General features: G+C 35.9%; 1 protein-coding gene across 2 annotated transcripts in view; it reads left to right on the top strand.

Moving 5' to 3' along the window:
- The window catches only part of COG5 (component of oligomeric golgi complex 5), a 286,168-nt gene that overhangs the window by 217,879 nt on the left and 43,134 nt on the right, over positions 1-25,155 (top strand). For both annotated transcript variants that reach the window (XM_025984069.2, XM_072759956.1), the window contains 2 exons: positions 5,806-5,967; positions 7,894-7,993. In XM_025984069.2, coding sequence (XP_025839854.2) covers positions 5,806-5,967; positions 7,894-7,993 — 262 coding nt within the window. The remainder of the gene's footprint in view (positions 1-5,805; positions 5,968-7,893; positions 7,994-25,155) is intronic.

The following is a 25,155-nucleotide window of genomic DNA, read 5'->3' as shown; positions in this document are numbered from 1 at the left end:
ACCAGTAAAGAAATTATAAAAAATACTATAAATGCATATTTTCTCCTTTATTGTCTTAACTGATTTAAAGTGTAGTTGTATAAAACATGTATAGAATATATTGTTGGGCTTATAACATGTAGAAATGTAATGTGTGTGTATAAATTTTCCAAAACAGCATAGAGGAGGTAGCTATAATGTGCTATGGAAACAATGACAGATGGTTGACTGATAATTATAACAACTTATTGTTGGATTTGTAATATTAATAGACCTGCTGCTATATGTAGCAGTAATACCACCAAAGATAAAATACTTAAGAAGAAATTGAAGATCTAAATAAATTGAAAACGGGGGGAGGGGGGGAGGGGGGAGGGGGGAGGCGGCAAAGAAAAAAAAGGAAAAAAAAAATAAATAAATTGAAAACATTTCATGTTCATGGATCACAAGATTTAACATTGTTAGGATAGCAGTATTTCCAAAACGGATCTACAGATTCACCTAGGTTGCTGTCAGAATAGCAGCTGACTTCTCTGTAGAAAGTAACAACCTGATGCTAAAGTTTATATGGAATTGCAAGGTACTTAGAATAACCAAACCAGTTTTCAAGGAAAAAAAAATAGAGTAAGAGTCATGCTTCCCAATTGCAAAACTTAATACGGAGCAATGGTAATCAAGATGATATGGCACTTGCACAAGGAAAGACATATTGATCAATGGAATAGAATTGAGAGTCCAAGGATGCCTAGGTGGTTTAGCCAGTTAAGTGGCTGCCTTCAGCCCAGGTCATAATCCTGGGGTTCTGGGATGGAGCCCTGAGTCAGGCTCCCTACTCAGTGGGGCATCTGCTTCCCCTCTCCCTTTGTCCCTCCTGTGCTCATGTGTGTTCTCTCCTCCCCCCACCTCAAATAAATAATTAAAGTCTTTTTTTAAAAAAAGAATTGAGAGTCCAGAAAAAAGCCATATATCAGTGGTCAGCTGCTTTTCAAAAAGCTTGTTAAGAGCATTCAATGGGGAAAGAAAACTCTTTTTGACAAATGATGGTAAGACAACTGGATAGTTTCATTCTAAAGGATAAAGCTGGAGCCTTACCTCACACCATATATAAAAAAATAACTCAAAGTGGATCAAAAAACTAAATGCAGGGCAGCCCTGATGTATCAGTGGTTTAGCACTGCCTTCGGCCCAGGATGTGATCCTGGAGACCCAGGATCAAGTCCTGCATCGGGCTCCCTGCGTGGAACCTGCTTCTCCCTCTGCCTGTGTCTCTGCCTCTCCCTCTCTCTCTTTCTCTCTTTCTCTCTCTCTCTCTCTCTCTCTCTGTGTGTGTCTCATGAGTAAATAAATAAAATCTTAAAAAAAAAAATAAATGTAAGATCAAAAATATAAAACACAGGAAAATATAGAGGCAAGTCTAGATGACTTAGGATCTGCCAAAGAACTCTTAGCTATGACCTGCAAAGCATGAGCAACCAAAGAAAAAATATATATATTGGACTATTTCACATATTAAAACTTTTGTACTTCAAAAGATACTATCAAGACTGAGAGAAAATATTTGCAGCTCCTGTATCTGTCAACGGACTTGTATGTAGAATATGGAAGAGACCTTTGAATTCAACAATAATAGACAATTTACCCAATTAAAAAATGGAAGAAGGCTCTGAGTAGACATATCTTCAAAGAACATAGAAAGATGGCCTATAAGCACATGAAAATATCCTTACCACTAGGAAAATGCAAATCAGAATCACAGTGAGTTACCACTTTACACCCCTAGCATGCCTTTATCAAAAAGATAACAAGCGTTGGCAAAGATGTGAAGCAATGAGAACCCTCATACATTGCTGGTAGAAATCTAAAATGACACAGGTCTTTGGAAATCATTTTGTAGTTATTTAAACTATTAAAGCCAGTTAGCATATGACCCAACAATGCCACTCCTAGGCATATGCCTAGACAAGTTAAAACATGTTTGGGGAGGGTGGAATCAGGAGTTATTGTTTAATGGATATAGTTTCTGTATGGGAGGATGAAAAAGTTCTGGAGATGGATGGTGGTAATGGTTGCACAATCAAGAAGGGATATACTTAATACCACTGAACTGTACACTTTAAAAATGGCTAAAATTGTAAACTTTGTTATATGTATTTTCTCACAAAACAAAACATTAAACAGATTTTTTTAATGTTTACACAAATTTGTAACAAATGTTTGTAGCAGTATTATTCATAGTAGCCAGAAGATAGAAAGAACCCAAATATCCATTAGCAAATAGGTAAAATACAGTGGTTTATCCATACAATGGAATGCTATTTAGCCATAAAAAGGAATGAAGTACCAATACTTGCTACAATGTAAATAGACCTTGAAAACATTATGCTGAGTGAATGGAGCCAGTCACAGAAAACACATACTGTTTGATCCCATTCATATGAAACTCTAGAATAGCAAAATCTAATAAAAATTAGATCAGTATTAGCCGTGGCTCAGGGTTGGGGATGGAGTGAGAAGTAAAAGGGTTTATAGCTGAAGGATATGAAGTTTCTTTTTGAGGTGATGAAAATGTTCTAAAACAACATGGTGATGGTTGCCCATATCTGTGACTATACTGAAATCCATTGAGTTGTACATTTTTAAAAATGGTTGAATTGAATGAATTCTCTCAGTAAAGCAGTTTTTTAAGAAAGGATGGGAAGAGAAGTGGATTCAGTTCTTCTGAAAAGCTTTAATATGGATGAAGGAATAAAGCTACTTCTTTCTTTGAGATAATAGGACAATCACAGAGAGTAGATGAAGTCACAGAGGGGGAAAAAAGCCACAGAAGTCTGAGTTGATGAAGGTCATTGCCAGTGGTTTGGTCTTAGAGTAAAATAGAGGAGAAAGGTCTATAGCGAGCAAGGGGCTGCAAATGTAGAATTTCAACTTAATACCTTGCACTTAGAGTCTCTTGAAATTAAGGGTTTTGCATAAATGTATAATAGATACAATTTACTTTTTCCTCTGCAATATGTGGGTAACTTAGCAACAGATATCTAGAGATCATCTAAATAAGCAATTCTTAGAGATTTGAAAGGAAGGTGAATTAGAGAAATCAGGATGCTAATAGTTGAAAGAGTTGACTGTGGATAGAGAAGGACTGACCTAGTAGACTGATGGAGGGTGAGCCAGAAAGGGTTCCCTGATCACAGTAAGGTCTAAGAGAAAGTTCTTTTGAGTAAAATCTAGCACCTTTATTGACACACAAAGCCTGGCATGATATGTTCCATCTGTTTTCTCTTTGACTTCATCTTGCAATACTCTCCTGGCATTTGTGTGCTCTGCTCCTCACAGTTTGTGGCAAACCAAGTCAGATGTGGTCCCTCCTCAGGGCCTTTGCGTTTCCTGTTTTGCCTGGAAAGCTCTTATCCTGAAAGTCTCTAGCACTTTGCTCCCTCTTTCCCTTCAGTTCTGCTCAGCAAACCTTCCCTTATTATCCAAAATAGGATGAAAAAGAGCAAGAGAGAGAAAGAGAAAGGTTAGCTGAACACATTCTTTCAGGCTCGCTTGCTTCATTTTTCTCTTGAGACTTACAACCCTCATATTCCATATTTATAAAACAGTTAACAATTTGTATTTCTTTTTTGTGTGTGTCTTTGTCATTAGCAACCTTAAGTTTCTCATTAGTAAACTTTAGGAGGACAGGGAATTTTAATTGACTGGCTTCACTACTATATTTCCCAATTTCCCACACCTAGGAATTACCTGGCAAATTGTAGAGACTTAATAGTATTTGTAGGAGTGAAGGAGATAGGGACAGTGGGAGTATGAAAGGTTTTCAAGCTCGGAGATCTTAAAAGTAGAGTAGTTCAAAATGATGACTCAAATAGGGGAGCTCCCTAGAAAAGCTAAAATAAAAGTAGATTCCTCATACAGGATGGATTTTAGGAAAGCTATCAGTTTTGGCATTGTAGTCACCAAGGATCTTTAGTACAGATCTGAAGACAGGAAGAATGTTAGTACTTACAACTCAGAACTGAAATATCTGCAGAAGAGGAGAGGCTTCTTAAGGTCAGTAAATGACAGAAGCAAAAATAGCAAAGACATTTAAATAGATGGCATGGTCTTCAATAGAGGGTTGCCTCAGGCTGATTTAGGCACGGTCCTCGCTGTTTGCATTGTGTTCTATCTTCACCTATTACAGATATCACTATAGTTAACACTTTACCTGCTCATTTCTCCATTGCATTGTAAAGTACTTGTAATCTACATCTTCCCAGCACTTAACAGGGCCTGGTACATAGTATTCTCAGTAAATACGTGCTGAGGGAAATACTTACTGAATGAGAAATGTTAAGAGATAACTATGGAATTATAATGTACAAGCCAAGAGCATTGTGACCTCTAGGGCTTGTAGATGACCAGAAAGGGTGGGGAAAGGAGAAAGCCAGGTTTCATAAATTATATGATAGAGCAAGTCCAATGTTTTCAAGGTTGACATTTAGAATGAAGGGGGATTTATTTAAGAAAAAGACAATGGAAGGGCTGGTAGAAGGATTATAAACAGGGACGATATGAGAGATATGGAGTTAATTATAAGAATAAGAGAGCAGGGATCCCTGGGTGGCTCAGCGGTTTAGTGGCTGCGTTTGGCCCAGGGTGTGATCTGGAGTCCCGGGATTGAGTCCCGCATCGGGCTCCCTGCCTGGAGCCTGCTTCTCCCTCTGCCTGTGTGTGTGTGTGTGTGTGTGTGTGTGTCTCATGAGTAAATAAATAAAATCTTAAAAAAAAAAAATAAGGAAGCAGATGGAAATGATGGTTATAGAGACATTTGATATAATTGCCAAAGGAAAAATAGAAGACCCAATAGTGGGACTGCTGACTGAATATACAAGTAATTGGAGGCATGGGAAGAGTAAGAAGGAAAGATGTGTGTAGTAGGCTAAGTTCTGGTTTGTGAAGAACGTTGTGAAACAAATGAGCTTAGAACTCCAATTGGGGGGCATCTGGTTGACTCAGTGGTTGAGCGTCTGCCTTTGGCTCAGGGTGTGATCCTGGGGTCCTGGAATTGAGTCCCTCATAGGGCTCCCCGCAGGGAGCCTGCTTCTCCCTCTGCCTATGTCTCTGCCTCTCCAATTGGGAGGATTTATGTGATTGTTGCACTTTCACAAGCACTATATTTTGTCCCTGTTCTGTTAGTTTGGCACGGGAAGGCTGATAAAAGCCTGGACCTTGTGCACCTCCCTCTCCAGGAGTTCTGTGGGAAATGAGTCGAGTTAGTGGAGCAGATTTCTGTATACTTGGCTTTCTTGTGAAACTTTGATATAACAACTGGATTTCCTAAGCAAAGACATAACCCCATTCGAATTATTAAGATTTTACATTGTTATTCTTTTCATTTCAAATGACAGACTATGGTAAATGCTGGCATATATTGTATTTATACATGTGACTTATATATGAATTAAAACGTTTAGTTCTTAGTAAAGGTTTAGTTATGAAGTATACTTTTTAAACAAAATTATTCTTTTTGTTCATATAGTTATGTTTTTATATAGAAGACAGGTTTTTTTTTTTTTAAGGTTTTATTTATTTATTCATGAGAGACACAGAGAGAAGGCAGAGACATAGGCAGAGGGAGAAGCAGATTCCCTTTCTGGGGACCTGATGTGGGACTCGATCCCAGGACCCTGGGATCACGACCTGAGCCAAAGGCAGATGTTCAACCGCTGAGCCTCCCAGGTATCCCTAGAAGATAGGTTTTTAAGTAAGATATTTATAGCCCAATACAATAGCATTTAGTTTTGTATGATCTGAATTCGGTTTTAATAAATTTTGTTTCCACAGCCCAGAAAAGGCTTTGAAAGACTCACTGCAACCCTATGAAGCTGCTTATTTATCAAAATCTTTATCTCGACTCTTTGATCCTATCAACTTGGTTTTTCCCCCTGGTGGTCGCAATCCTCCTTCTGCAGATGAACTTGAAGGTATCATTAAAACTATAGCAAGGTATGTATTTTTATATAATGGCATGCTGTAAAAGGCCTGCCACATTTGTTAGTGCTGTTTTGATTTGCTTCAAATGAATTCAAGTAATTAATCCTGCAGTTAAATCAAGAGTTTTGCAATGAATCAGTGCACATACAGTAAGTACTTAAGATTCCAATTGATAAAACCATTTAAGTACATTCGAAAGATAGCTTATTATAATTATTCTGTATCTCATCAAGGATACCAAATAAACCTAATTTTTATTCCATAGTAAATAATATTATACAGTAAAATAATCATAAAAATAATTTTACAAATTGAGAAGTTAAAGCATAGAGCTTAGTGTTTTTATCTTAAATCCATAAAGTGCTTCATGGCATACACAGGATTATAATCTTGATTCGCCTACTTGAACCTATTTTGAGCTTTCTAAGTGAATGTGACAGCTTTTAAAACTCTCAGAAGGTAAGGTATCCTCATAGAGGTGCCACCTGAATGCTTGCAGACAATGTAATTATACTGTTGCCTTAGACATTTACAGTTACCCAGATTAATTTAAAGTTAAGACTATCTCATTTCCTGTCACAGCTAACAAGTTGTCATAACAGTAGGTCTGTGCATTTGTAGGTGAACATTTTAAGAAACAAAAATAGTAGTTAGGCAATATACGACCAAAGTGTAGAACTGTCTAGATTGTTTTAGACTATACAAATTTGAAGATGGTGACTTGGAGCCATGTAAAGTAGGACTAAGAAGCCACAGGTATAACGTCTGTGAGCATATATCCAGCTGTAAACATACCTATATAGCGTTGAAATTGCTATGCATCCTGATCTTGAGTCTTTACACAATTATCATGACCTTCCAAAGTCCTGACTCTAGATTTTTTTACTGTAATATCTCTGTTATCTGTTCTGTATGGTAGTGACAAGAAGAGTCTTAGATTCAACTTGACCTTTTTTTTTTTTTCTCAGTTTGATCTTTTGACCTGTTTATGGAAGGATTAGAGAGGCATCTCTTCCATTCCTCTGGCCTTTTGGCAGTGCTGTAATCAAATACAATATGAAGATTGAAGAAGCATAGTTATACCAGTATTCAGTAGAATTTAAAAGTGAGCATTAATAAAGTTATGTCTCACTATTTCTGAAAGGGCATTTTTATTCCACACAGTATGCACTAGTGTTGTTTCAAAGTCCTTTACTTTCTTCATAAAGAAAATTATTAAGTGCCAAGATTTATTTTGCTCCTTCAAAGTCAATAACTAAATACGGGTTTTTGTCCAGTTTTTAACTCCTAGTATTTTTTTTCACGGTCTTTAAAATACTTCATTTTCCTTTTTGGCAGCCCCAACTAATCCAGTGTTAAAGTTGAAAAAAGTATGCCAGAAAAATACTTCAAGACTCCAAATTTTAAAATTTCAAATTAAATTTTTGTTATACTTTTGATATATTTAAAAAGCTACTCTACAAAATAGCATGGATTGACATAATTTCTACAGAATGCTACTGAGCATCTTTATGTATCATGTGTAATTTATATTTTTAGCCTATGTCCTTTCAAGGTCATGATTTCCATTCAAAAGCTGTCATTTCCTTGCAGATGTCTGTGATATGCAGTGTCTCTAATTGCACTTATCAGTATTAACAAGAGCGCTACTTTAAAAATCTGTACACAATTTACTCTCTTAATCACAGCCTGGACCCACACATGACGTGCTTTTATTAATGAGAAACTGGTCATTAACCAAACCATCTCAAAGCACTTTTTCCTAATGCTAATTTCAGAGAAAAAAAAAGAGACAATGCAACCAATTCTTGGAAGCAATCAGTGAGATCTATAAAAAGAATCACTACATTGCTTATTGGGTTTAAGTTTATATGTTGTTCTTCATTTTGTTGATGAACTATGTTGCTAATAATTAAAGTCTGTTTTTGTTTTCTCCAGTGAACTAAACGTAGCTGCTGTAGATGCAGACCTCACATTAGCTGTGTCAAGAAACGTGGCAAAGACCATCCAGTTATACGGTGTTAAATCGGAGCAGCTTGTAAGTGATATCGCTTCTGTAAACTTTCTGATTTTGTTTAAAATTGCTAATTAGGGGTACATGGGTGGCTCAGTTGGTTAAGCATCTGCCTTTGGCTCAGGTCATGATCCCAAGGTCCTGGGATCAAGTCCCACATCTGGCTTCCTGCTTGGTGGGGAGCCTGCTTCTCCCTCTCCCACTCCCCCTGCTTGTGTGCTCCCTCTCTCTGTCAAATAAATAAATAAAATCTTTAAAAAATTAAAATAAAATTGCTAATTATACTTGACTATAAGTATAAATACTGAATTCACTGATTATGAATTTACTGGTTTTACTTTATGGAAATTTTGAAACTTCCCAATGAATTTGAGCCCCCCAAAAAGTTAAATCTATTTTAAAAAATGGCCCTCCCACCATTGTTATACTTTCAGAATACAGGAAGATTTCATAAGGCTTAAAAAAATGTCTGTACCACCTTATGGCATCATTATGTATATAGATTTTTAAATATAATTACCTCAGATTGATCAAAATTCCCCTGTGGTGTGACCACTCACCCCAGATACCATTCATACCTGTTGTGAAATTGACTTGAACTATTAAAAGATGGCTAGAAGAAGTGAAGTGCTTAAAATTGTGATTAAAAATGTTGGTTTCGGGGATCCCTGGGTGGCTCAGCTGTTCAGCGCCTGCCTTTGGCCCAGGGCGCGATCCTGGAGTCCCAGGATCAAGTCCCACATCGGGCTCCCGGCATGGAGCCTGCTTCTCCCCCTGCCTGTGTCTCTGCCTCTCTTTCTCTCTCTCTGTGGCTATCATAAATAAATAAATCTTTAAAAAAAAAAATGTTGGCTTACTTTTAACAGGTTTTAATCCTAGAATATGGAAGTTAAACACTAATATAATTTTATTTGAAAGATTACTTTATTTGTATTTAAAATAATGTGTAGGGCAGCCTTGATGGCGCAGCGATTTAGCGCCGCCTGCAGCCTGGGGTGTGATCCTGGAGACCTGGGATCGAGTCCCCACATCGGGCTTCCTGCTTGGAGCCTGCTTCTCCCTCTGCCTGTGTCTCTGCCTCTCTCTCTCTCTCTGTGTGTGTGACTATCATAAATAAATAAAAATTTTTAAAAAAGTTAAAAAATAAATAAATAAATAAAATAAAATATGGGCAAATAACTGCATCATAGTCCTAATTCTATGCATTAATGTTTTCAAGTTAAGCACACATGTTTAACGAGTATGTGTGTATGCTAACTGAAATCCAAAGCATAAGGCTTAGTATATTTTCAGCTGTGCTGATAGATGAATTTTAAGGAATGTGCCAGTATCTCTACTGTCTTTACAGGAGTGACCAGCCATGTTTTCACTTTAGCCTTTCTGACTGCTCCCAGATAAACATCATAAAATGAAGTAATCTGGCTTTACCTATATCCTAGTAGTTCTAGTTGGTTCTGGAATGATTTTTAGGGTAGGTTGGTACCAAATTGAACAGAAAGAATTTGCATAAAATGATCCTTGGTGGTAACAGTCATATCAAGAAGCTTCTTTCAGTTCCAGTGGATGGCCAGATTTTGTTTGCACGTTAATATGCTGTTTTCCATTCAGTTGTTCTTGTAGCTTTGACAAGCAATTTAGAACTAGCTTTTAAAATTTTTGTTTATTGAAAACTGGTCCTACAGAGACCATGGAAGCTCTTCAAAGGTAATTAGATAACTAATTTTGCCTCTTAAACTTTTTTAATAGAAGCTTTTTTTATGATCATTGCTTTTAAAAACATGGTTTGTTACTGTAAGTGAAATTCAGTATTATATCCAATAGAATCTAGTGTAATTTCTAAAATGTCAGGAAAAAAAAATTAGATGGTCCCACCTGAGAACAACATTATAAGGAAGAGCCAGTATATATATATATATATATATATATATACTGACCTTGATCTTTTGACCTATTTATGGAAGGATTAGAGAGGCATCTCTTCCATTCCTCTGGGCAGGAATATATTTTACATTTTATTTGAAAGATATATATATATATATATATACACACACATATGTTTGTGTATGTGTGTATGTGGGGGGTATATATATATTTTTTTCTTTTCTGCTGGAGGAGGTGGCAGTGGTAGTGGTAACATGTGACTTCAGTTAAGACACTAATGGTAAAGGCTTTGACAAAATTAAAACGTATCAACAGATGTTTGATTGAATTGATACTGGTGGTCAGATAGTTTGTGACCCTAAATTACTCAGGCTTACAAAACCTACAATGCTGAAAGCTAACCAGAAAGTTATTTTCAACTTTGATTTTAGTGCTTAAACAGAGCTTAAGCATTAGTAAGAGTAGAAAAAGCATTATATGCTTTATTTTTAAAATATATTATTGATTAAGGATTTATGTAACATTTTAGTATACATCTCTTATTCTGGGATAATAGTAGTATATCTGTTATTCCTTTATGTTTTTAAATTGGACATGTTTTATTCTTTGGTCTTGCTATATTCTTGTTCTTTTAGAATTATTTCACTGAAAACATTTAGAGGAAAATACCCAGTATTAAGTCTTTGTGGGAGAAAGACTTGAAACAGAATTTAAAGTAGAATAACTTCTTTATTTGTAAATGGAAATGTTGACTTGAAATATGGTATGATATTTCTGGAAATGAAGGGTTCTTTTTATGGATGAAAAATTTAAGTCCACAAGGTTGATAAGTGATAGAAATCAGATCCTTAATGGAATGTTCAAGCAGTGAGATGAAGGAAAGCTAGAATTTTCAAGACAGACATGATTTCAAATGACTTGACAGAACCTAAAATGTAGTATGAGCAGCTTTCCAGAATCCTCCTGTTTGTGCTCTCTTGCCCTCTCTCTCTCAAATAAATAAATAAAATCTTTTAAATAAATAATTTTTAAAACCTCAGATTTTACTCTAAACCAAGCACTAAACTGTATCGTACTTCAACACAAATAGATCTTTCTTTGTTTTTTATTTAAGAAAAGTGAGACTGTTTTTGTGACTTCTTTATTCACTTATTTATTTTACAATATATGATAGAGGTCTAAATCTACTTTAATATATGCGTGATATATTTTATGTATGTGTTATAATTTAACTTCTGTGGTCTTAATGGATAAATGCTTTGGTCCATAATAAGTTAAATGATAAAAACTGAGTGACTTACAAACAGCATCAATTTATTTCTCACAATTCTGGAGCCTGTCCAAGATCACAATTCTTGGAGCCAAGTCCAAGATCAAGGCATCAGCAGATAAATGGTATCTAGTGAGAGCCCCTTTACTAGTTCATTGATGGCTGTCTTTTCCCTGTAACCTCACAGGGTAGAGGGGCAAGGGGGCTTTTTCAAGCCTCTTTTGTAAGGGCATAAATCCCATTCATAGGTGCTCACTCCAATCTCATGACCCAATCACCTCCCAAAGGCCCCATCTCCTTGGGCATTAGGTTTCAAGGTATAAATCCAGGGTGGAGTGAATGAGGATACAAACATACAGAGCATAACAGATATTTAGATGATTTTTTTTAAGTTTAGAAAAGAACAGGGATTTAACCTTGAATTTTCATACATGAATTGTAACCAGTAAGGGTTTTACTACCTCTAGTGTGTATTTAATTTAATGTGTAATGTGAATATCAGCTTCCCAGGTACCCTTTTGTGAAAAGGAGATCAGTGTTTTTTATAGACTGTCTTTATTTAAAAGTTCTTATTCACTTGTTTTGACATCAGTTTTGAAGTTATAATTAATTTACTAAGTAGAATTTTATGTTCAAAACACACACCTACAGATGTGTATATCCTATTTTATGATTGAACTGAACAAAACTGATAATTTAATGGTTATATGTTACTAATTTGTATAGTTCTGAAATGTGACCTTTAGAAGAAAATGTCACTAGACCTTGCTATTTCATGTTTGAATCGATGTTTTTCTTGTCCTCTGGATATTAAAATGAAATTAAAATATTAGTATATAAAGGAGTTATTGTGGTACCTTTATAAACCTTTATAAGCTTATAAACTTGTCATGTCAAAATTATAGGCAAATAAGGATGCATGGGTGGCTCGGTGGTTGAGGATCTGCCTTCAGCTCAGGGCGTAATCCTGGGGTCCTGGATCCAGTCCCACATCGGGCTCCCTGCAGGGAGCCTTCTTCTCCCTCTGCCTATGTCTTTGCCCCTCTCTCTGTATCTTTCTTTTTTTTTTTTTTCTCTCTGTATCTTTCATGAATAAATAAATAAAATCTTTTAAAAAATTATAGGCAAATATAGTAATTAGTCCTTTTAAAAGGTAAACTGGGAGGACATTTACCAACAATAAACTACTATCTGATGGTTTCAGGGGGTGACATCTAGAATCTTGGTGTAAATGTCAAATGTTATAAACTGTGAGAAAGTAGATTGACATTTAATTAGGTTGCAGGCCATTTAAATGGAAACAATAATAGGAGTGACATTTAAGGAGAGGTTTCAACTTTAATGCAGGTCAGTAGCTGTGTATGAGGTCAATAGTACTAGATGGCAATAGGATTTTGGTTTTTTTTAAAAGCTTTGTAAATATGCCCTTTATTCTTTGTGTAATTTCTTAAGCAATTTGGGGACTTGACATTCCTATAGTGGAAGAAAACCAACATGTATGATATTTAATTGACAACAGAGAACATGTGAGTTCAACTTTTTTAGTTTTAAATGTCACCTACCTGGATACTGCTCTATATATTATACAGTATTCTGTATTATTAACATTAAAATAGCAAAAGGTTTTTAAAATATGAAATCACTTGGAAGAGTTTTTGTATTATGTGCAAATATACGATACATATCAATAGATTCTTCGGCCTAAATGCACTTAAGCTATAATACAAAGACACTGAGCTCTTTGGGTTACCTATTCTCTTGATTCTTAGCCGTCTACTCCTTCTTACCTCCATTCTTGCATTGAGCTATTTTAGGGTCATTCTCTCTTTCCTTTGAGATTGTTTTCTGACTTGGCTCCCAGAGTTGTGAGAGCTTGATTTTCTGTGGGCTACGCCAGGTCAGTACGGTAGTAAATGGTCATGTTGGTCTAAGATTCAGTAGGCCAGAGTGAAGACAGAAATGTCAAATAATGGTTATTATCATTAAGCAGTATTTTCAGAAGGAAGTAAAAAATGCAAACTTTTTGGTTAAAGTCTGCAAAGTGTGTATTATCTGTTGCCATGAGAACATTACCTGACAGACAGCCACAACACCCAAAGGGCATATAATAAGCACTTAATGCTCATATTTCTCCAGACAGATAGAAGGCAGCTCAGTGACTTTGCTTATCTTGGTTGAGTTTGCTCACAGCAGGCTGGCTGCTGGTGGAGGCTAGCTTCATCCATAGTTAAATACTCTGTTCTGCATGTCTTTACTCCTGCAGCTGGCTCTCTTGGGCTTGATCCCATGATGAGGGCAGAAGCACACGAGAGAAAATATTCCCAAAAGTCTGGCTCACCAAAACAACCCAACCACAGTGTAGTATTAAATTGCAAAGGATGAATGAATGAATGAATGAATGAATGAATGAATGAATGAATAAATAAATAAATTGCAAAGGATGTAAATGCAGAGAGGGATGAGGGACTGGGACCAATCATGCCATATGTCTCAAAGCCAAATTAGGATCATGGCAAAAACAAAAAAAGACAGTTCATGAACTTTCCTTTTTATTCCTTAATCTCCCTACTAGAAGCCTGTCAGTGTGCATTAATTTTTTAAAAATATCTATTCACATATGTGTGTATTTTTTTGAGTTATAAAAAAATGGAGTTGAAGATCTGCGTTTAACTCCCCAGTCAGGGAGTCTGCTTGACACAGGGCTTGATCTCAGTGACCCTGAGATCACTACCTGAAAAGAAACCAGGTGCGCCACCACAGGGTGCCCCTAATTTATGTGTGTGTGGTGAGAACGTTTTTTTTTTTTTAAGTTTGTTTGTTTGTTTAAGCCATCTCTACACCCAGTGTGGGGCTTGAACTCATGACCCCAAGATCAAGAGTTGCATGCTTTTCCAATCAAGCCAGACAGGCATCCCTTTTGTGGTGAGAACTTTAAAAATTTACTCTCTTAGCAGTTTTCAATATTCAATACAGTATTGTTAGCTGTAGCCCCCTCCTATATGTTATATTCCCAGGGCTTATTTATCTTATAATAGAATTTTGTATTTTGACCATTTCATTCATATTGCCTCTGCCCTGCCTCTAGCAATCACCAATCTGTTTTCTGTGCCTATGAATTCTTCTTTTTAAAATATTCCATGTACAAGTGATAATCATGCAGTATCGACTCCCTGTCTGACTTATTTTATTTAGCATAATGCCCTTAGGTCAATTCTTGTTATCACAAATGACAGGATTTTCTTCCTCTTTTATTTATTTATTTATTTTTAATATTTTTTTAATTTTTATTTATTTATGATAGTCACACAGAGAGAGAGAGAGAGAGAAAGGCAGAGACACAGGCAGAGGGAGAAGCAGGCTCCATGCACTGGGAGCCTGACGTGGGATTCGATCCCGGGTCTCCAGGATCGCGCCCTGGGCCAAAGGCAGGCGCCAAACCGCTGCGCCACCCAGGGTTCCCAGGATTTTCTTCCTCTTTTAATGGCTCAATAATATTCCATTGCATATACGTGTGTGTGTGTATATATGTGTGATGTATGTATGAGTATGTTTACATACACACGTGTGCATATATCTCTGACATTTGCTTCATCCATTCATCTATTCATAGACAGGTTGTTTCCATGTCTTGGCTAGTATAAATGCTACAGTGAACATAGAAGTGCAGATATCTCTTCAAGATAGTAATTTTATTTTCTTTGGGTAAATACCCAGAAACAGAATGAGAAGTAGAAGTAGATCCATGTGATAGTTCTGTTTTTAATTTTTTGAGAAAGGTCCATAATGTTTTCCATAGTGGCTGCACCAATTTATATTCCCAACAGTGCCTAACAGTTGCCTTTTCTTCATATCCTCACTAACACTTACTATATGTCTTTTTTGATACTAGGTATAAGAGGTCATATATCATTGTGGTTGTCTGTTCAGAAGATCTAAAATCTCATTGGGATTTTTGGTTTTTGCTGCTGGGTTGTAGGAGTTCTTAATATATATGTAGGATATTAATCTTTTATGATACATGATTGGCAAATACATTCTCCCAAGTGTGTAATAAATTTTAATGGCATTCAATATCAGTTTCATAGCCAAAAAGACAGAAATTTATTACTATTATAATTCACTTAATGATTTTAATTAATGTTAATATTACTTTAAAAAACTCATGAGCCTTGTTTTTATTTTATGATATATATTTTGACCCCTTATCACATTTTCTAATCTTTATTGCCCTAACCCTGTTTTCGTTACTGTATATAATATTCAAATAGTTTTCTTTCATGTTTTCTTTTTTTCATTACAAAAGGTACTTTTATTTATTTTTAACTTAATTTCAGAATGTGAAGTTTCTTCAATCTCTGAACAATAGAATTTCCCAAACTAACTCTAGGAAATAGAAGTAGTAGAGACTTGAAAAGAATTTTGGGCAATTGAATCTTGCCTCATAATTTTTTACTACCATATTAGCACTTCCATACCATAAAGATTTTTAAAATACATTATTCACTTTTTCAAGGTATTCTCATTAACAGGATTAGTCTGAATTACCTGGTCCATTTTTACAGGAATTAGAAATCTCACTACCATAGAGCTTTTACATCTTTTCAAGCATATTAATGATCAGAAGGAGCTTTTATTCTCATCCTTGTTCCAGGGTATTGGAGTATAATTTAATTCCCTAATGTATGTTTCAAAATTACACTACATAGAAGTATGTATCCGAGAGAGAAAACTGTCAGCCTTTAGTCAAGATTAGGCTTTGATTCACTCAGAACACTCTCCTAGCTAGTATACTCAAACGTACAGATATACCTAACAGTAAAGATCTAGCTATATTCACAAATATGATATAAAGAAAACCTACATTTAACTCTGAGGGCTGCTATAAGTACCAGCATAGTATGATATGAGACAGTATTGCTTGGTAAATGGAACCAAGGCCAAAACACACTCAGGATTTGGATCTGCAATATGCCACCAATGTGATGGGATTTCTGAGCCTTAAGCATTAGATACAGTTGTGAATTGGAGAACAATGGTTTGGAGGGGAGAGGGAAGCACGATTGAAAGACCAACTCTAAAACCCCCAAACACTTGAGACAATCTGTGAGAGGGGAAGAAAAAAAAGACACATAAACCCTTCCTTTAAAAATTAGGATGCGAACTAAAGTTTCCTGCTTTTGAATATAAAAGAACTCATTTACATCTCAGAAGACTGATATTTTCAGATTATCCTTTACTACACATAGTAAAGCACATAGCACACTTTTGGACAACTTTTACTCAACTCACTAGTATGAAGTTATGCCAATTTAGGATATTTTCTGAGACATACCTAAAAAAATGATGTATATGGAAAGTGTTCTGTGATAGGAATCAAGAAAATCCTTTTTCTCCTCGGATAATCTCTTTTTAAAGTCATTTTTCAATATTTTAGGGTAGAAATTGTTAATCTACAAGGTCAGTGAAGGGGCTTCAGGGTATCTGGCTGTGAAGCCCAGGAAATTATCAAATGTTATGACATGTGAATTTTTTCTGGGAAACTGTGACATATTTCAAAGAGGTCTATAATCCCTCCTCCTGAAAGGATTGAAAATTATCTAGAAAATCTCCCAATATTTGTCTGTCACAAACTGTAATGTTTTAATGAGGAAAAGGAAGAGGGGATATGGCCCACTTAGGATAGAATGAATGATTTTTAGAAAAGATGATCAGGCCCTTGGAAGAATAGATGGGAGATACAGTTTGTGACAAAATGTGTGTGTGGTTGTGATGGCTACTTCCTGTTTTCTGTCCTGTGATAAGAATCAGTTTTCCTGGTCGATGAAACTTTTAGAGAGAGGATTTATGACGGTTGAGTTCCTTTTGGAGGACTGCCCTCAGGCAGATACAGCAAGTTCAGAGAAAGCCATTCTGCTGTATTTGCTGTTTTTCAGTGACTTAAACTCAAAATAATATACCAGAGCAGCATATTTTGGAGTGGCATGTCCTGAACTCCTTCATACACAAGTTATACAGAAATCAACTATTTCTGCATACCAGAAAACAGAATATAGAATTTATTTTTTGAAAACATTATTTATAATGGCATCAAAAATAACATGTTTCTGTGAATAATTTGAGAAAACATGGGAAGACTACACTGAAAACTAAGTCATATTGAGAGAAATTAAAGGAATAAGTAAATGATGGCACATACTCTCTTCACAGATTGGATAGCTCAGCATAGTAAATATATATGTCTTTCTAAAATAGATCTGTAAGTTCAATATAACAGTATACTTTTTTTACCAATGCAGAAATATTTGCTCTACTAATATCAAGACTCATTAGAAATCTACAGTAATTAAGATGATGAAGTATTAGCATAAGGATAGAGACATACATTGAAAGAGAAACAGCCCCACACATATACAGTCACTTCCTATGTGACAAAGATGGTGGCAGTAGAGAGCAGTGGGGAAAGGATGGTCTTTCCAGTAAGTGATGATTTCCTTTCAACGCCTTATAGAAAAAAGTGATAGTTGGCTCTCACCAGAGGCAAAAATCAGTTTTAGATAGAATGTAGATCTAAATGTGAAAAGGAAACCTAAAAGAAATACCCATATGTGTACATCATGAGACATTTGTAATAGCATTATTTGTAATAGCCTCAAACTAGAAACAGCCCAAATGCCTATCAACAGTAGAATGGATACATAAATGCTAAGATATTCATTAGTGGAATACTATACAATATTGAAAAATGAAACTTTAGCTTACATACATTCCTACGTGAAAGAATCTGACAAGCATAATGTTGAGCAAAATACAAACATGTATATGGTTACTATAAATGAAATAATATGTCCCAAATGATTCCATTTATATAAAGAAATCACTTTATAGGAGGAAGGAGGAGATGATTGAATTGGGACCACAAGGAAGGGTTTTTGGAGTGCTAGTAATATTTAAATTTCTTGTCTGTGGTTACAAGAGTTTTTGATTTGTGATAATTCATTTACCTGTTTGTTGATTTTTTAAAATATATTTCTATCTTGATTTTATATTTAAATTAAAAATACTTTTAAAAAAACCTGTAAAGGTATGTGTAGAGGTGGGCCACATAGGTATATCCTAGCTTTATAGGGGATAATCATGTAGTCTTTAGGACTTGAAAGAATATGGGGAGGCTTTTATAAATTTTGGAAGATGCTTAGTGAATCTCTAATATTGCATAAACTAACCTTAGAAAATAAGTAAAAAAGGACAGATCAGGAAAAGTAGAAATGCCTATTTTTCTTCTTTAGTTCACCAACCACCCACTTCTCCCCAGTTTAAACATCTAAGAACTTCCTAAAATAAACTAAGCAAAACTAGATATAATATGCTGTGCATTTGGAATTTTGAAGAAAATAAGGGATATGAGTGTGCGTGTGCATGTGTGTGTGTGTGTGAGGCATCTTTTCTTGGGTATAGATTTCTTTATTTTTACTTTTATAAAATATATGTGGCCACTCTCTTGCTGAGAACCCTATTTAGTTGGGAAATTGAGTTTCTAACTGTAATCATTCTGATAGCCTTCAAAGATTGACAGTAATGACAATGAATATTGAGCTCTGGGGAATTGAGATTCCTTTTTCTCTCAGGAATCCATAGAAAATGCTTCAAGAAAATAATTGATAGTGTGAACTAGTGAGTGAAATAGTAAGGGAGATACCTGGTAGTCTTGTGAAGGCATTTATGTGCTATTTTGGAAAACTTAAGACATATTATTAAGCTAGAAAAAGAAGGTAAAAATAGTACATTTAGTAGTCCCACCTGTAAGTGAAACAGCTAATATAAATAAATGCTGTTTTTTCTTTCTCTTCTTTTCTGGAAGATCCCAACAAGAAACTGTTAGTGTATAACTTTGGAGAATAGGACTAAAGATGTGGAGAGAGAACATTTGGTTTTCAATTTATACTTTTAAGTGAGTTCTGTTTGTGTTTTTACCATATGCAGGTTTTTAACTTGCAGAAGAAATCAGTTAAGTGACACCTGAAGGGACTGATCACACTGAGTGTGGCTGAGGAGAGAGGTATAACTAAGTGGCTTAAAAGCCAACAGGAGTCTAGTAGCTGTTGCAGCAGTTTGCGTTCTGTATTCTGTTATATGTAAAGTAGCACCTTCAAACCAGAGCCTCTCTCTGGTTCTAAGGACCCTGCTTCTTCAGCCTTGCTATGTGCCCGTATTCTGGAATCCTAAAAAACTAGAGACTGACTAAATGCTCTTGCTTTCTTGGAATTTCTGTGACCCAATCTGATTTTCTGGAAACTGTAACCATAACTCTAGGTCACACCAGCCCTTGTAGAAATATGGTAGGAGGTTTAGCCTTGGACTTCACTCTGCAAGAAATGGAAGCCATTTAATGGTTGGACAGAAAAGGAGGAAATCTAACTCAAAAGGAAGTATTGGAATGCAAGAAGTAATGTAAGCACAAACAATTGGTAAACATGTAGGTAAATCCAAGCCTTAATTGCATCAAACAAGAAATAATAGTGACTAATTTGGGACTTGTAAATAAGATAGAACTGAAATACTATTCTACATTAAAATTTGAAATGAGGAGAAGGGGTAATGAATGTTAAAGCATTCTAAAATGCTCATATTATTCAGGAGGACTGTAAAGCCACAGATGTTTTGACTTAAATTGACTATGAATTTTAATAACTTAACTATGACCACTGAAAGAGTAGAAATAAAATATGTAGCTTCATCAGTTCACAATGGAAAAATAGGTAAAAGACAAAAGTGTCATTCAGTAAAAGGCTGAAAATAAAAAGAAGCAAAGAAAATCATATGAGAAGTACATAGTAAGATGGATGTCAAATATATCACTGATTACAATAAATGTAAACAGTATATTTGGAAGACTAAACTGACCACTGACATTTCTCAATTTGGATAGATTCAATAACTAAATTTAACTTTGTGTGACACGCCTAAAACATAAGTGATATGGTGTATCACATGTGAAGTGATATGATTTCTTGTCATAGTCAAGAAAGAATACTTGGGACATTTTTTGGTACAAACAGGTGGTTTTCTTTTATTTATTTATTTATTTATTTATTTATTTATTTATTTATTTATGATAGTCACACAGAGAGAGAGAGAGGCAGAGACACAGGCAGAGGGAGAAGCAGGCTCCATGCACTGGGAGCCCGACGTGGGATTCGATCCCGGGTCTCCAGGATCGCGCCCTGGGCCAAAGGCAGGCGCCAAACCGCTGCGCCACCCAGGGATCCCAACAGGTGGTTTTCTTATAGCATAGGCACTGGGCCTGTGGGCAGAAAGAGCTACACTTTTTGCCCTATGAAGTTGGTGGCTATATGCTTGGTGCCCAAGGGGGATGAGACAAGCAAGGAGTGTTAGATCATAAATGTCGTCTTCAAATTTCCACTCGTAAAACTGCTTTAGCAAAATTTCTCTGGTACTTAGTATTCAGCTCGATATTAACTATCAGTGAGATGTACAGGCAGTCATGAGACCCTCTAAGAATGAAGCAACCTGCATGTATTTGATCCTTATCAGGACTCTGCAGGCTAGGGGCCCCTAGCCCTAGCTCAGTCCGTTAAGTGTCCAGCTCTTGGCTTCGGTTGAGATCATAATCTTGCTGTCATCGGATTGAGTCCTTCATGGGGCTCCATGCTCAGCACAGACTCTATTTCAGATTCTCTCTCCCTCTCTAAAATAAATAAAACTTAAAAAAAAAAAAAAAAAGAACAATGCAGGCTATATGTCAGCCTTCTGGGTTAAAGATGAACATTTTTCTGCTTCTATCCCTCATCAATAAGAATATATTAAAAGATGAAAGTAAAGGAATGGAGAAAAGATGTTTCAGGCAAATACTAACTAGATGAGAGATGATAAAAAGTGCTATAATAATATCAAACAAAATAGATTCTAAAGCAAAAAGCATTATTAGGGTTTTGGGGGGAGTGTCATTAAACGAGAAAAAGAATAATTTACTAGGAAGGTGTAAGAATTATGATACACCTTACAGTGCAACCTCAGACTAATAAAACGGATGGAGAGAATTTCAGAGAGAAATTGACAAATCAATTATTAAAATGGGAAATTGAACTACCTCAAGACTCTATTAGACAACTGTAGTCATTTAAGGCAGACACAAACTTAAAATGACATTGCGATTTGCAAAATAAATTCCTAGTTTTTTAGATAATAATTACTTTCAGATAATTTTTTTCTGGTTTAACATTATGAACACTACTATTAAGGTTAATATTCAGAAGCTTATTGCTTTGAAGTTCAATAATATAAACTTTTTGTCATTAGGACTTTAGTTAGATTGAAATTTATATTTTGACTGTATATAAAGAACTTTGCAATGAAAATTAATACTGCATTCAAGATTGTAGGTTTAATTACATTAGAATTTACATCTCTCAAAAACTAAAAGTACTAGTCTGTATTTACAAATGTATAAACTATTAATTATTTTTTTAAATTTTATTAGCTAACTTAGGTTTAGGATAGTAGGATATTATAGTAGGATGTTAGGAGTGTTTTGTTTTTTTTTTTAATTTTATCAGCTAATTAAGGCCTTAATAGTAGGATGCTAGGATTTTAGTTTTTCTATATCCCTGAGGGTAATACATTTTCATTCTTTTGGAAAATCTATGGTTTAAAATTCACTCTCTACCAAACCCAGAGTATCCTAAATCAAAGACGCTTCCTCCTGTATACTGAGTATATGTGAAGAGTTTATCTGTTGATTAATGAACAACAACAGATTAATCATAGTATTCATTATTAGAAAATGGGAAAAACTCAGTATACCTGACAGTGAACAATTCTCTCTTCCACAAAGAATTTAAAATATGCAGACTTGTGACTCTACATTTAATTAACAAAGCCAGTGTTTAGAAACCAGTGATTAGTCATGGGTAGGTGGAAATTCCATCTTTTGTTCAAAAGCATGAGGTCCTTTGAAGGAAAATAAAGTAAAACTTTTAAATGATCCATTCTTAGCAAATTATATTTGCCTTTCCCACCCTCTGTGGTTACCAAATCTCATGTGCCAGGTGGATATTTTGACCTAAAGGGTAAAAGTGTGGAAGATCTAGAGAAGGTTAATGAGAAAAGTAATGATAAAAAGGCTTTGTAACAGGAATACAGGGTGTAAGAGCAATACAGTTTTGAATTACAAAGCACATGTGTGTGTATAAACAAGCTTTGGTCTTATTTCCACCATTTCGGTTGTATGTTAACATACATAAAATAAAAATAACCTCTGAACTGCTAGGATTGATGTCACAGTGTCCATGCACTGAAGTATACACTTCATTCATAGAAATGTCTCCAAGCTATCATGTGGTTAGTCCTCTTTTCCCACTTTAATGCAAGTTAGACCAAGATGACAGGAGATAAGAGATATTAAGAAGAGAAAACTGACACCTTAGGAATAAGAGAAGGATTCCTGAAAATCTCCAAAAGTTAAAGAAAAAGGAAACACTAAATTTCTAAAGAGATAGTAACCTAAGGCTGCTTAAGGAGTGAAGGGGCAAGCAGCCATATAAACCCACTAAACTCTGATGGAGTCACCTTTATTATTTTTTTTAAAGGTTTTATTTATTTATTTGAGAGAAAGAGAGACAGGCATAGCAATAGAGAAGGTGAGAGAGAGCATGAGCAGGGAAGAGAGAGAGAGAAACAGACTCCATGCTGAGCTCAATCACAAAACCCTGGGATCATGACCTGAGCCAAAGACACTTAACCAGCTGAGCCACCCAGGCATCTCTGATATATTCACTTTTTTTTTTTTTTTTTAATGATAGTCACACAGAGAGAGAGAGAGAGGCAGAGACACAGGCAGAGGGAGAAGCAGGCTCCATGCACCGGGAGCCCGACGTGGGATTCGATCCCGGGTCTCCAGGATCGCACCCTGGGCCAAAGGCAGGCACTAAACCACTGCGCCACCCAGGGATCCCGATATATTCACTTTTAAAACAAGAATAGGTAATAGCATAAAACATGGCTCACTGGAACACTAGTGATCAGATACAGTGGTTCATTTAAGTAGAATATGCCACCCTGGGGTACATGTTCTGTGGGCCTTATTTATGAAACCAGAAACATGTGACCTGCAGTGTAGAAAGATTTACTTGAAAGTATTTTTTGATAGTTTTAGCATCTAAGAAAATTAGTCTCGTTTGTGAGAGAACTTAATAGTTAAGTTGACATGCCAGGGAAATGAAGAAATGCTACATAAACCTACAAATTTTCCTTTGCTGTACATTTGTAGAAATATCCCCTGTGTCTGGCTTCCAAATACAATATAGTTTTTAATGTATTACAAACTAGGGATGTTTGATAATTTAATTGTGAGTATGTGTATGTATTTAATTTTATGTTTTTATAGGGTAAATGACATGTTATAATGAATTGATATTTTTATTTTTATTTTTATTTTTTTTAAGATTTTATTTACTCATTCATGAAAGATTCAGAAAGAGGCAGAAACATTGGCAGAGGGAAAAGCAGGCTCCCTGAAGGGAACTTGATGTGGGCCTCGATCCCAGAACTCCAGGATCATGCCCTGAGCCAAATGCAGACACTCAACCACTGAGCCACCCACGCTTCCCCTAAGTAATATTTTTTTTAAATTAATTTTTATTGGTGTTCAATTTACCAACATACAGAAAAACACCCAGTGCTCATCCCTTCAAGTGTCCACCTCAGTGCCCATTACCCATTCCCCTCCAACACCCGCCCTCCTCCCCTTCCACCACCCCTAGTTCGTTTCCCAGAGTTAGGAGTCTTTATGTTCTGTCTCCCTTCCTCATATTTCCCAACATTTCTTTTCCCTTCCTTTATATTTCCTTTCACTATTATTCATATTCCCCAAATGAATGAGAACATACACTGTTTGTCCTTCTCCGATTGACTTATTTCACTCAGCATAATACCTCCAGTTCCATCCACGTTGAAGCAAATGGTGGGTATTTGTCATTTCTAATTGCTGAGTAATATTCCATTGTATACATAAACCACATCTTCTTTATCCATTCATCTTTCGATGGACACCGAGGCTCCTTCCACAGTTTGGCTATTGTGGCCATTGCTGATAGAAACATCGGGGTGCAGGTGTCCCGACGTTTCATTGCATCTGAATCTTTGGGGTAAATCCCCAACAGTGCAATTGCTGGGTCGTAGGGCAGGTCTATTTTTAACTCTTTGAGGAACCTCCACACAGTTTTCCAGAGTGGCTGCACCAGTTCACATTCCCACCAACAGTGTAAGAAGGTTCCCTTTTCTCCGCATCCTCTCCAACATTTGTGGTTTCCTGCCTTGTTAATTTTCCCCATTCTCACTGGTGTGAGGTGGTATCTCATTGTGGTTTTGATTTGTATTTCCCTGATGGCAAGTGATGCAGAGCATTTTCTCATGTGCATGTTGGCCATGTCCATGTCTTCCTCTGTGAGATTCCTCTTCATGTCTTTTGCCCATTTCATGATTGGATTGTTTGTTTCTTTGTTGTTGAGTTTAATAAGTTCTTTATAGATTTTGGAAACTAGCCCTTTATCTGATATGTCATTTGCAAATATCTTCTCCCATTCTGTAGGTTGTCTTTTAGTTTTGTTGACTGTATCCTTTGCTGTGCAAAAGCTTCTTATCTTGATGAAGTCCCAATAGTTCATTTTTGCTTTTGTTTCTTTTGCCTTTGTGGATGTATCTTGCAAGAAGTTACTGTGGCCGAGTTCAAAGAGGGTGTTGCCTGTGTTCTCTTCTATGATTTTGATGGACTCTTGTCTCACATTTAGATCTCTCATCCATTTTGAGTTTATCTTTGTGTATGGTGAAAGAGAGTGGTCCAGTTTCATTCTTCTGCATGTGGATGTCCAATTTTCCCAGCACCATTTATTGAAGAGACTGTCTTTCTTCCAGTGGATAGTCTTTCCTCCTTTATCGAATATTAGCTGACCATAAAGTTCAGGGTCCACATCTGGGTTCTCTATTCTGTTCCATTGATCTATGTGTCTGTTTTTGTGCC

The sequence above is a fragment of the Vulpes vulpes genome, chromosome 5, assembly GCF_048418805.1.
Source record: "Vulpes vulpes isolate BD-2025 chromosome 5, VulVul3, whole genome shotgun sequence".
NCBI classification, from domain to species: domain Eukaryota; kingdom Metazoa; phylum Chordata; class Mammalia; order Carnivora; family Canidae; genus Vulpes; species Vulpes vulpes.
This window is presented reverse-complemented; position numbering and strand designations above follow the sequence as displayed.